Source organism: Heptranchias perlo, chromosome 9, assembly GCF_035084215.1.
Source record: "Heptranchias perlo isolate sHepPer1 chromosome 9, sHepPer1.hap1, whole genome shotgun sequence".
Lineage (NCBI taxonomy): Eukaryota > Metazoa > Chordata > Chondrichthyes > Hexanchiformes > Hexanchidae > Heptranchias > Heptranchias perlo.
In genome coordinates, this window is record NC_090333.1 from 87034793 (window position 1) to 87046954 (window position 12162).

General features: G+C 48.0%; 1 protein-coding gene across 1 annotated transcript in view; it reads left to right on the forward strand.

Annotated features, from left to right (window-relative positions):
- The window catches only part of cop1 (COP1 E3 ubiquitin ligase), an 85693-nt gene that overhangs the window by 55910 nt on the left and 17621 nt on the right, over positions 1 to 12162 (forward strand). Inside the window, exons 10-12 of the mRNA XM_067989626.1 lie at positions 3316 to 3433; positions 4334 to 4458; positions 5736 to 5896. Of these exons, the coding sequence (XP_067845727.1) occupies positions 3316 to 3433; positions 4334 to 4458; positions 5736 to 5896 (404 nt within the window). The remainder of the gene's footprint in view (positions 1 to 3315; positions 3434 to 4333; positions 4459 to 5735; positions 5897 to 12162) is intronic.

Sequence of the window (12162 nt, forward strand, 5' to 3'; positions counted from 1 at the left end):
TTTTCACTCAAAGGGTGGTGAGTGTCTGGAACGAGCTGCCAGAGGCAGTAGTAGAGGCGGGTACAATTTTGTCTTTTAAAAAGCATTTGGACAGTTACATGGGTAAGATGGGTATAGAGGGATATGGGCCAAGTGCAGGCAATTGGGACTAGCTTAGTGGTATAAACTGGGCGACATGGACATGTTGGGCCGAAGGGCCTGTTTCCATGTTGTAACTTCTATGATTCTATAAGATCAAACTGAGGGGTGACCTGATAGACGTCTTTAAGATTGTGAAAGGGTTTGATAGGGTCGATGTAGAGAAGATGTTTCTCCTTATGGGGAGACCAGAACTGGGGGCCATAAATATAAGATCATCACTAATTAAATCCAATTGTGAATTCAGGAGAAACTTCTTTCCCCAGAGAATGGTGAGAATGTGGAACTCACTCCCACATGGAGTGGTTGAGGTGAATAACATCGATACATTTAAGGGGAAGCTGGATAAACACATGAGGGAGAAAGGGATAGAAGGAAATGGTGATTGGGTGAGATGGAGTAGGGAGGGAGGAGGCTCGTGTGGAGCATAAACACCGGGATAGACCTGTTGGGCCAAATGGCCTATTTCAATGCTGTAATTTTGATGTAACTCGATGTAACCCGTTGTTGATGGGCCGCGGTAACTACAGGTGGATAGTAGATGGTTTGCTGAGACTTTACACTCTGATTGTAGATGAGCCACTAACTTTACACGCTGATTGTCGATGGTTCACTAACTTTACACGCTGATTGTAGATTGGTCTCGAACTTTACACACTGATTGTACATGGTTCGCTGTAACTACACACTGATTGTAGATGGTTCGCAGTAAGTTCACACGCTGATTATAGATCGGTCTCTAACTTTACACGCAGATTGTTGATTGTTCATAGTAAGTTTACACACTGATTGTAGATTGGTCTCTGTAACTTTACACTGATTGTAGGTGGTTCGCTGTAACTTTATACGCTGATTGTAGATGTGTCGCAGTAAGTTTACACGCTGATTGTAGATTGGTCTCTGTAACTTTACACTGATTGTAGGTGGTTCGCTGTAACTTTATACGCTGATTGTAGATGTGTCGCAGTAAGTTTACACGCTGATTGTGGATGTGTCGCAGTAAGTTTACACGCTGATTGTGGATGTGTCGCAGTAAGTTTACACGCTGATTGTGGATGGGTCGCAGTAAGTTTACACGCTGATTGTGGATGTGTCGCAGTAAGTTTACACGCTGATTGTAGATGTTTCGCAGTAAGTTTACACGCTGATTGTGGATGTGTCGCAGTAAGTTTGCACGCTGATTGTGGATGTGTCGCAGTAAGTTTACACGCTGATTGTAGATGTGTGGCAGTAAGTTTACACACTGATTGTGGATGTGTCGCAGTAAGTACACGCTGATTGTGGATGTGTCGCAGTAAGTTTACACGCTGATTGTGGATGTGTGGCAGTAAGTTTACACGCTGATTGTGGATGTGTCGCAGTAAGTTTACACGCTGATTGTAGATGTGTCGCAGTAAGTTTACACGCTGATTGTAGATGTGTCGCAGTAAGTTTACACGCTGATTGTGGATGTGTGGCAGTAAGTTTACACGCTGATTGTGGATGTGTCGCAGTAAGTTTACACGCTGATTGTAGATGTGTCTCAGTAAGTTTACACGCTGATTGTGGATGTGTGGCAGTAAGTTTACACGCTGATTGTGGATGTGTCGCAGTAAGTTTACACGCTGATTGTAGATGTGTCTCAGTAAGTTTACACGCTGATTGTGGATGTGTGGCAGTAAGTTTACACGCTGATTGTAGATGTGTCGCAGTAAGTTTACACGCTGATTGTGGATGTGTCACAGTAAGTTTACACGCTGATTGTGGATGTGTCGCAGTAAGTACACGCTGATTGTGGATGTGTCGCAGTAAGTTTACACGCTGATTGTGGATGTGTGGCAGTAAGTTTACACGCTGATTGTGGATGTGTCGCAGTAAGTTTACACGCTGATTGTAGATGTGTCGCAGTAAGTTTACACGCTGATTGTAGATGTGTCGCAGTAAGTTTACACGCTGATTGTAGATGTGTGGCAGTAAGTTTACACGCTGATTGTGGATGTGTGGCAGTAAGTTTACACGCTGATTGTGGATGTGTCTCAGTAAGTTTACACGCTGATTGTGGATGTGTGGCAGTAAGTTTACACGCTGATTGTGGATGTGTCGCAGTAAGTTTACACGCTGATTGTAGATGTGTCGCAGTAAGTTTACACGCTGATTGTAGATGTGTCACAGTAAGTTTACACGCTGATTGTAGATGTGTGGCAGTAAGTTTACACGCTGATTGTGGATGTGTGGCAGTAAGTTTACACGCTGATTGTCGATGTGTCGCAGTATGTTTACACGCTGATTGTAGATGTGTCGCAGTAAGTTTACACGCTGATTGTAGATGTGTGGCAGTAAGTTTACACGCTGATTATGGATGTGTCGCAGTAAGTTTACACGCTGATTGTGGATGTGTCGCAGTAAGTTTACACGCTGATTGTGGATGTGTCGCAGTAGGTTTACACGCTGATTGTGGATGTGTCGCAGTAAGTTTACACGCTGATTGTGGATGTGTCGCAGTAAGTTTACACGCTGATTGTGGATGTGTCGCAGTAAGTTTACACGCTGATTGTGGATATGTCGCAGTAAGTTTACACGCTGATTGTGGATGTGTCGCAGTAAGTTTACACGCTGATTGTAGATGTGTCGCAGTAAGTTTACACGCTGATTGTAGATGTGTCGCAGTAAGTTTACACGCTGATTGTGGATGTGTCGCAGTAAGTTTACACGCTGATTGTGGATGTGTCGCAGTAAGTTTACACGCTGATTGTAGATGTGTCGCAGTAAGTTTACACGCTGATTGTGGATGTGTCGCAGTAAGTTTACACGCTGATTGTAGATGTGTCGCAGTAAGTTTACACGCTGATTGTAGATGTGTCGCAGTAAGTTTACACGCTGATTGTGGATGTGTCGCAGTAAGTTTACACGCTGATTGTAGATGTGTCGCAGTAAGTTTACACGCTGATTGTAGATGTGTCGCAGTAAGTTTACACGCTGATTGTAGATGTGTCGCAGTAAGTTTGCACGCTGATTGTAGATGTGTCGCAGTAAGTTTACACGCTGATTGTGGATGTGTCGCAGTAAGTTTACACGCTGATTGTGGATGTGTCGCAGTAAGTTTACACGCTGAATGCAGGTGCTATAATGTCACTGTTGATTTGACATTGCAGAATGTACTCTAGTTTTCAAGCTCAAAAATGTTTGTACTTTCCACAGATCACTGTGTTCACTACTATGATCTACGGAACACTAAGCAGCCCATCATGGTATTTAAAGGACATCGCAAGGCAGTGTCTTACGCCAAGTTTGTAAGTGGAGAAGAAATAGTTTCAGCGTAAGTTCTATTTTACTTTGATTCTCATGAACTGATTGTACCTGTGGATGGATCCTAACCATTCACTTCCAGTGGATTGAAGCACATCCCATTCATCGGGTTCTGATAGACCAGTGGTACAGTTGGAGCTCGCTATATTGCATGGTGAATGGGGCAGGTTTATGATACTTGTGGGACTTGGGGAATGTGAGATGTGCTGAACCCTTTACCTGACCAGGGTCGAGGGAAATTTAATGAGACCCAAGGCTTGAACAGAATCCTGGTGTTGTAAGATTCCTTACATTTGTCCACCCGAGTCCATCACCAGCATCTCCACATCATGGCTGCTGTAACTGGGGTCCATGTTGTGCCACCACACGATTTCATCTTCACCGGTGCCTGAACATGTCAGATCGAGGCTGGGGGGACAAACCAACACATGCATTTATTTAACATTAAACACCGTACTGCGTGCAAACAGTGTATTTACAATAATTAAAACATTTGCAATTCTCCTCAATTCAAACCCATTAAAAACTGTGAATCATCACTATCTGCATTGGTTACCTCTCGTACCCAATGGCCCCAAGTAAACCCCTGAGCCTCCTTCCCCTGGCCCCCCTCAGTGCTGCTAAATATCAGTGTCCTGAATTTCTGATGGTTATTTGAGATGAAAAGCACAGTGGGTGACAGGTGGAGGTTGGACTGTGGGACTGATGAGGAGAGGCCAGTGTAGTGCCCCATTTTAGTAAATGCCACTGGAGGTGAGTTGTGTCCCAGCCCCTCCATTCTGCGCCCCCTCCTGCCACCTCCTTGTTCCTCCCCACCCCGCTCCCACCCCGGGAAGCTATGGGAAGGAAGTGAGGAAAGATTTGATTTGCCTTTTTACACTGCATTGATTGACATTGAGTTTATTTGCAGATCTACAGACAGTCAGTTGAAGCTGTGGAGTGTGAACAGACCGCACTGCTTACGGTCATTTAAGGGGCACATCAATGAAAAGAACTTTGTGGGTTTGGCATCTAACGGGGATTACATCGCCTGTGGTGAGTACCTGTGGAGTTCAGTACCTGGTTGTAGAGATGGTCCTGGCTCCTTGTCCTGTGAGACCTGAATTGGGTATAATCAGGATTAATCTGGGGGAGTGAGAGTGTCCTGGTATTACCGACCCCTCAACACCAGCTCACCAATACTCCCCAAAACCCAGAGGGGCAAACCCGGGAGAGCAGCAACTGAAAGGCTGCTTGTTTGTGGGAAGACTTGTATTCCCCCCTCTTATTGATATATTCATTATATATTTATAAGATCTTCTACATTTGACTTCAAAAGACCATCTGTTAAAAATTGAGAATGGAAATCTCTTCTAAAAATTTACAACAGCAAAACCCAATCGAGCTGTGATCTGGAATGCACTGTCTGAAGGGGAAGTGGAGGCAGATGCAACAGTAACTTACAGGACTATGGGGAAAGAGGAGGGGAGTGGGACTAATTGGATAGTTCTTTCATAGTGCAGGCACAGGCATGATGGGCCAAATGGCCTCCTGTGGTGTAAGATTCTGAGATTTTAAACAACAACTATTATTTAACATAGAAAAGTGTCCCAAGGAGCATAATCAGATACAAATTACCACCAAGGCAAAGAAGGAGACGTAGGGCCAGGTGAGCAAAAGCTTGGTCACAGAGCTAGTTTTAAGGAGGGTTTGACAGGAGGCAGATAAGTTCAGGGAGGCAATTCCAGAGCTTAGGCCCGAGACTGTGAGGGCCTAGTCTCCCAGGTCCGAACTTATGAGCATCCTATCACCTGGCTCGTCCCGTCTTATCTTGGCTCTTCTCACCGCCGCTGTCTGTCTGGGGGGGGGGGGGAGGAAGCCGCTGTCTGGGGGCGGGGGGGGGGGAGGAGGAAGCTGCTGTCTGGGGGGGGGGGGAGGGGGAGGAGGAAGCCGCTGTCTGGGGGGGGGTGGGGGGGAGGAGGAAGCCGCTGTCTGGGGTGAGGGGGAGGGGAGGAGGAAGCCGCTGTCTGGGGGGGGGTGGGGGGGAGGAGGAAGCCACTGTCTGGGGGGGGGGGGTGGGGAGGAGGAAGCCACTGTCTGGGGGGGGGGGGAGGAGAGGAAGCCGCTGTCTGGGGGGGGGGGGTGGGGAGGAGGAAGCCACTGTCTGGGGGGGGGGGGGGGGAGGAGAGGAAGCCGCCGTCTGGGGGGGGGGGGTGGGGAGAGGGAGCCGCTGTCTGGGATCCGTATTATAATAGACTATGAGGATGATGCTATGATAGAAGGATGAATTCTGCGAGAGTGGCGATTGATGTCAGATGCTTCATTTGTTCTAGGAAGTGAAAACAATTCTCTCTACCTCTACTATAAGGGGCTCTCAAAAACACTGCTCACCTTCAAGTTTGACACAGTTAAAAGCGTTTTGGACAAGGACAAAAAGGAGGATGACACCAATGAATTTGTCAGTGCTGTGTGTTGGAGGGCATTACCAGACGGGGTAAGTGGTGAAATATTCAGTGTGATGTGAGGGAGGGTGTTACCAGACGGGGTAAGTGGTGAAATATTCAGTGTGATGTGAGGGAGGGTGTTACCAGACAGGGTGAGTGGTGAAATATTCAGTGTGATGTGAGGGAGGGTGTTACCAGACAGGGTGAGTGGTGAAATATTCAGTGTGATGTGAGGGAGGGTGTTACCAGACGGGGTGAGTGGTGAAATATTCAGTGTGATGTGAGGGAGGGTGTTACCAGACAGGGTGAGTGGTGAAATATTCAGAGTGATGTGAGGGAGGGTGTTACCAGACAGGGTGAGTGGTGAAATATTCAGTGTGATGTGAGGGAGGGTGTTACCAGACAGGGTGAGTGGTGAAATATTCAGTGTGATGTGAGGGAGGGTGTTACCAGACAGGGTGAGTGGTGAAATATTCAGTGTGATGTGAGGGAGGGTGTTACCAGACAGGGTGAGTGGTGAAATATTCAGAGTGATGTGAGGGAGGGTGTTACCAGACAGGGTGAGTGGTGAAATATTCAGTGTGATGTGAGGGAGGGTGTTACCAGACAGGGTGAGTGGTGAAATATTCAGTGTGTGATGTGAGGGAGGGTGTTACCAGACAGGGTGAGTGGTGAAATATTCAGAGTGATGTGAGGGAGGGTGTTACCAGACAGGGTGAGTGGTGAAATATTCAGTGTGATGTGAGGGAGGGTGTTACCAGACAGGGTGAGTGGTGAAATATTCAGTGTGATGTGAGGGAGGGTGTTACCAGACAGGGTGAGTGGTGAAATATTCAGTGTGATGTGAGGGAGGGTGTTACCAGACAGGGTGAGTGGTGAAATATTCAGTGTGTGATGTGAGGGAGGGTGTTACCAGACAGGGTGAGTGGTGAAATATTCAGTGATGTGAGGGAGGGTGTTACCAGACAGGGTGAGTGGTGAAATATTCAGAGTGATGTGAGGGAGGGTGTTACCAGACAGGGTGAGTGGTGAAATATTCAGTGTGATGTGAGGGAGGGTGTTACCAGACAGGGTGAGTGGTGAAATATTCAGTGTGTGATGTGAGGGAGGGTGTTACCAGACAGGGTGAGTGGTGAAATATTCAGTGTGTGATGTGAGGGAGGGTGTTACCAGACAGGGTGAGTGGTGAAATATTCAGAGTGATGTGAGGGAGGGTGTTACCAGACGGGGTGAGTGGTGAAATATTCAGTGTGATGTGAGGGAGGGTGTTACCAGACAGGGTGAGTGGTGAAATATTCAGTGTGATGTGAGGGAGGGTGTTACCAGACAGGGTGAGTGGTGAAATATTCAGTGTGATGTGAGGGAGGGTGTTACCAGACAGGGTGAGTGGTGAAATATTCAGTGTGATGTGAGGGAGGGTGTTACCAGACGGGGTAAGTGGTGAAATATTCAGAGTGATGTGAGGGAGGGTGTTACCAGACAGGGTGAGTGGTGAAATATTCAGTGTGATGTGAGGGAGGGTGTTACCAGACAGGGTGAGTGGTGAAATATTCAGTGTGATGTGAGGGAGGGTGTTACCAGACGGGGTAAGTGGTGAAATATTCAGAGTGATGTGAGGGAGGGTGTTACCAGACAGGGTGAGTGGTGAAATATTCAGTGTGTGAGGGAGGGTGTTACCAGACAGGGTGAGTGGTGAAATATTCAGTGTGTGATGTGAGGGAGGGTGTTACCAGACAGGGTGAGTGGTGAAATATTCAGTGTGTGATGTGAGGGAGGGTGTTACCAGACAGGGTGAGTGGTGAAATATTCAGTGTGTGATGTGAGGGAGGGTGTTACCAGACAGGGTGAGTGGTGAAATATTCAGTGTGATGTGAGGGAGGGTGTTACCAGACAGGGTGAGTGGTGAAATATTCAGTGTGTGATGTGAGGGAGGGTGTTACCAGACAGGGTGAGTGGTGAAATATTCAGAGTGATGTGAGGGAGGGTGTTACCAGACAGGGTGAGTGGTGAAATATTCAGTGTGATGTGAGGGAGGGTGTTACCAGACAGGGTGAGTGGTGAAATATTCAGTGTGATGTGAGGGAGGGTGTTACCAGACAGGGTGAGTGGTGAAATATTCAGAGTGATGTGATGGAGGGTGTTACCAGACAGGGTGAGTGGTGAAATATTCAGAGTGTGATGTGAGGGAGGGTGTTACCAGACAGGGTGAGTGGTGAAATATTCAGTGTGTGAGGGAGGGTGTTACCAGACAGGGTGAGTGGTGAAATATTCAGAGTGATGTGAGGGAGGGTGTTACCAGACAGGGTGAGTGGTGAAATATTCAGAGTGATGTGAGGGAGGGTGTTACCAGACAGGGTGAGTGGTGAAATATTCAGTGTGATGTGAGGGAGGGTGTTACCAGACAGGGTGAGTGGTGAAATATTCAGAGTGATGTGATGGAGGGTGTTACCAGACAGGGTGAGTGGTGAAATATTCAGAGTGATGTGAGGGAGGGTGTTACCAGACAGGGTGAGTGGTGAAATATTCAGTGTGATGTGAGGGAGGGTGTTACCAGACAGGGTGAGTGGTGAAATATTCAGTGTGTGAGGGAGGGTGTTACCAGACAGGGTGAGTGGTGAAATATTCAGTGTGATGTGAGGGAGGGTGTTACCAGACGGGGTAAGTGGTGAAATATTCAGAGTGATGTGAGGGAGGGTGTTACCAGACAGGGTGAGTGGTGAAATATTCAGTGTGATGTGAGGGAGGGTGTTACCAGACAGGGTGAGTGGTGAAATATTCAGTGTGATGTGAGGGAGGGTGTTACCAGACAGGGTGAGTGGTGAAATATTCAGAGTGATGTGAGGGAGGGTGTTACCAGACAGGGTGAGTGGTGAAATATTCAGTGTGATGTGAGGGAGGGTGTTACCAGACGGGGTAAGTGGTGAAATATTCAGAGTGATGTGAGGGAGGGTGTTACCAGACAGGGTGAGTGGTGAAATATTCAGTGTGATGTGAGGGAGGGTGTCACCAGACAGGGTGAGTGGTGAAATATTCAGTGTGTGATGTGAGGGAGGGTGTTACCAGACGGGGTGAGTGGTGAAATATTCAGTGTGATGTGAGGGAGGGTGTTACCAGACGGGGTAAGTGGTGAAATATTCAGTGTGATGTGAGGGAGGGTGTCACCAGACAGGGTGAGTGGTGAAATATTCAGAGTGATGTGAGGGAGGGTGTTACCAGACAGGGTGAGTGGTGAAATATTCAGTGTGTGAGGGAGGGTGTTACCAGACAGGGTGAGTGGTGAAATATTCAGTGTGATGTGAGGGAGGGTGTTACCAGACAGGGTGAGTGGTGAAATATTCAGTGTGTGAGGGAGGGTGTTACCAGACAGGGTGAGTGGTGAAATATTCAGTGTGATGTGAGGGAGGGTGTCACCAGACAGGGTGAGTGGTGAAATATTCAGAGTGATGTGAGGGAGGGTGTTACCAGACAGGGTGAGTGGTGAAATATTCAGTGTGATGTGAGGGAGGGTGTTACCAGACAGGGTGAGTGGTGAAATATTCAGTGTGTGAGGGAGGGTGTTACCAGACAGGGTGAGTGGTGAAATATTCAGTGTGATGTGAGGGAGGGTGTTACCAGACGGGGTGAGTGGTGAAATATTCAGTGTGATGTGATGGAGGGTGTTACCAGACAGGGTGAGTGGTGAAATATTCAGAGTGATGTGAGGGAGGGTGTCACCAGACAGGGTGAGTGGTGAAATATTCAGAGTGATGTGAGGGAGGGTGTTACCAGACAGGGTGAGTGGTGAAATATTCAGTGTGATGTGAGGGAGGGTGTCACCAGACAGGGTGAGTGGTGAAATATTCAGAGTGATGTGAGGGAGGGTGTTACCAGACAGGGTGAGTGGTGAAATATTCAGTGTGATGTGAGGGAGGGTGTTACCAGACAGGGTGAGTGGTGAAATATTCAGTGTGATGTGAGGGAGGGTGTTACCAGACGGGGTGAGTGGTGAAATATTCAGTGATGTGAGGGAGGGTGTTACCAGACGGGGTAAGTGGTGAAATATTCAGTGTGTGAGGGAGGGTGTTACCAGACAGGGTGAGTGGTGAAATATTCAGTGTGATGTGAGGGAGGGTGTTACCAGACAGGGTGAGTGGTGAAATATTCAGAGTGATGTGAGGGAGGGTGTCACCAGACAGGGTGAGTGGTGAAATATTCAGAGTGATGTGAGGGAGGGTGTTACCAGACAGGGTGAGTGGTGAAATATTCAGTGTGATGTGAGGGAGGGTGTCACCAGACAGGGTGAGTGGTGAAATATTCAGAGTGATGTGAGGGAGGGTGTTACCAGACAGGGTGAGTGGTGAAATATTCAGTGTGATGTGAGGGAGGGTGTTACCAGACAGGGTGAGTGGTGAAATATTCAGTGTGATGTGAGGGAGGGTGTTACCAGACGGGGTGAGTGGTGAAATATTCAGTGATGTGAGGGAGGGTGTTACCAGACGGGGTAAGTGGTGAAATATTCAGTGTGATGTGAGGGAGGGTGTTACCAGACAGGGTGAGTGGTGAAATATTCAGTGTGATGTGAGGGAGGGTGTTACCAGACAGGGTGAGTGGTGAAATATTCAGAGTGATGTGAGGGAGGGTGTTACCAGACAGGGTGAGTGGTGAAATATTCAGTGTGATGTGAGGGAGGGTGTTACCAGACGGGGTAAGTGGTGAAATATTCAGTGTGATGTGAGGGAGGGTGTTACCAGACAGGGTGAGTGGTGAAATATTCAGAGTGATGTGAGGGAGGGTGTTACCAGACAGGGTGAGTGGTGAAATATTCAGTGTGATGTGATGGAGGGTGTTACCAGACGGGGTAAGTGGTGAAATATTCAGTGTGATGTGAGGGAGGGTGTCACCAGACAGGGTGAGTGGTGAAATATTCAGAGTGATGTGAGGGAGGGTGTCACCAGACAGGGTGAGTGGTGAAATATTCAGAGTGATGTGAGGGAGGGTGTTACCAGACAGGGTGAGTGGTGAAATATTCAGAGTGATGTGAGGGAGGGTGTTACCAGACAGGGTGAGTGGTGAAATATTCAGTGTGTGATGTGAGGGAGGGTGTTACCAGACAGGGTGAGTGGTGAAATATTCAGTGTGATGTGAGGGAGGGTGTCACCAGACAGGGTGAGTGGTGAAATATTCAGAGTGATGTGAGGGAGGGTGTTACCAGACAGGGTGAGTGGTGAAATATTCAGAGTGATGTGAGGGAGGGTGTTACCAGACAGGGTGAGTGGTGAAATATTCAGTGTGTGATGTGAGGGAGGGTGTTACCAGACAGGGTGAGTGGTGAAATATTCAGTGTGATGTGAGGGAGGGTGTTACCAGACAGGGTGAGTGGTGAAATATTCAGTGTGATGTGAGGGAGGGTGTTACCAGACAGGGTGAGTGGTGAAATATTCAGTGTGTGAGGGAGGGTGTTACCAGACAGGGTGAGTGGTGAAATATTCAGAGTGATGTGAGGGAGGGTGTTACCAGACAGGGTGAGTGGTGAAATATTCAGTGTGATGTGAGGGAGGGTGTTACCAGACAGGGTGAGTGGTGAAATATTCAGTGTGTGAGGGAGGGTGTTACCAGACAGGGTGAGTGGTGAAATATTCAGAGTGATGTGAGGGAGGGTGTTACCAGACAGGGTGAGTGGTGAAATATTCAGAGTGTGAGGGAGGGTGTTACCAGACGGGGTAAGTGGTGAAATATTCAGTGTGATGTGAGGGAGGGTGTTACCAGACAGGGTGAGTGGTGAAATATTCAGTGTGATGTGAGGGAGGGTGTTACCAGACAGGGTGAGTGGTGAAATATTCAGTGTGATGTGAGGGAGGGTGTTACCAGACAGGGTGAGTGGTGAAATATTCAGTGTGTGAGGGAGGGTGTTACCAGACAGGGTGAGTGGTGAAATATTCAGAGTGATGTGAGGGAGGGTGTTACCAGACAGGGTGAGTGGTGAAATATTCAGAGTGTGAGGGAGGGTGTTACCAGACGGGGTAAGTGGTGAAATATTCAGTGTGATGTGAGGGAGGGTGTTACCAGACAGGGTGAGTGGTGAAATATTCAGAGTGTGAGGGAGGGTGTTACCAGACGGGGTAAGTGGTGAAATATTCAGTGTGATGTGAGGGAGGGTGTTACCAGACGGGGTAAGTGGTGAAATATTCAGAGTGATGTGAGGGAGGGTGTTACCAGACAGGGTGAGTGGTGAAATATTCAGTGTGATGTGAGGGAGGGTGTTACCAGACGGGGTAAGTGGTGAAATATTCAGAGTGATGTGAGGGAGGGTGTTACCAGACAGGGTGAGTGGTGAAAT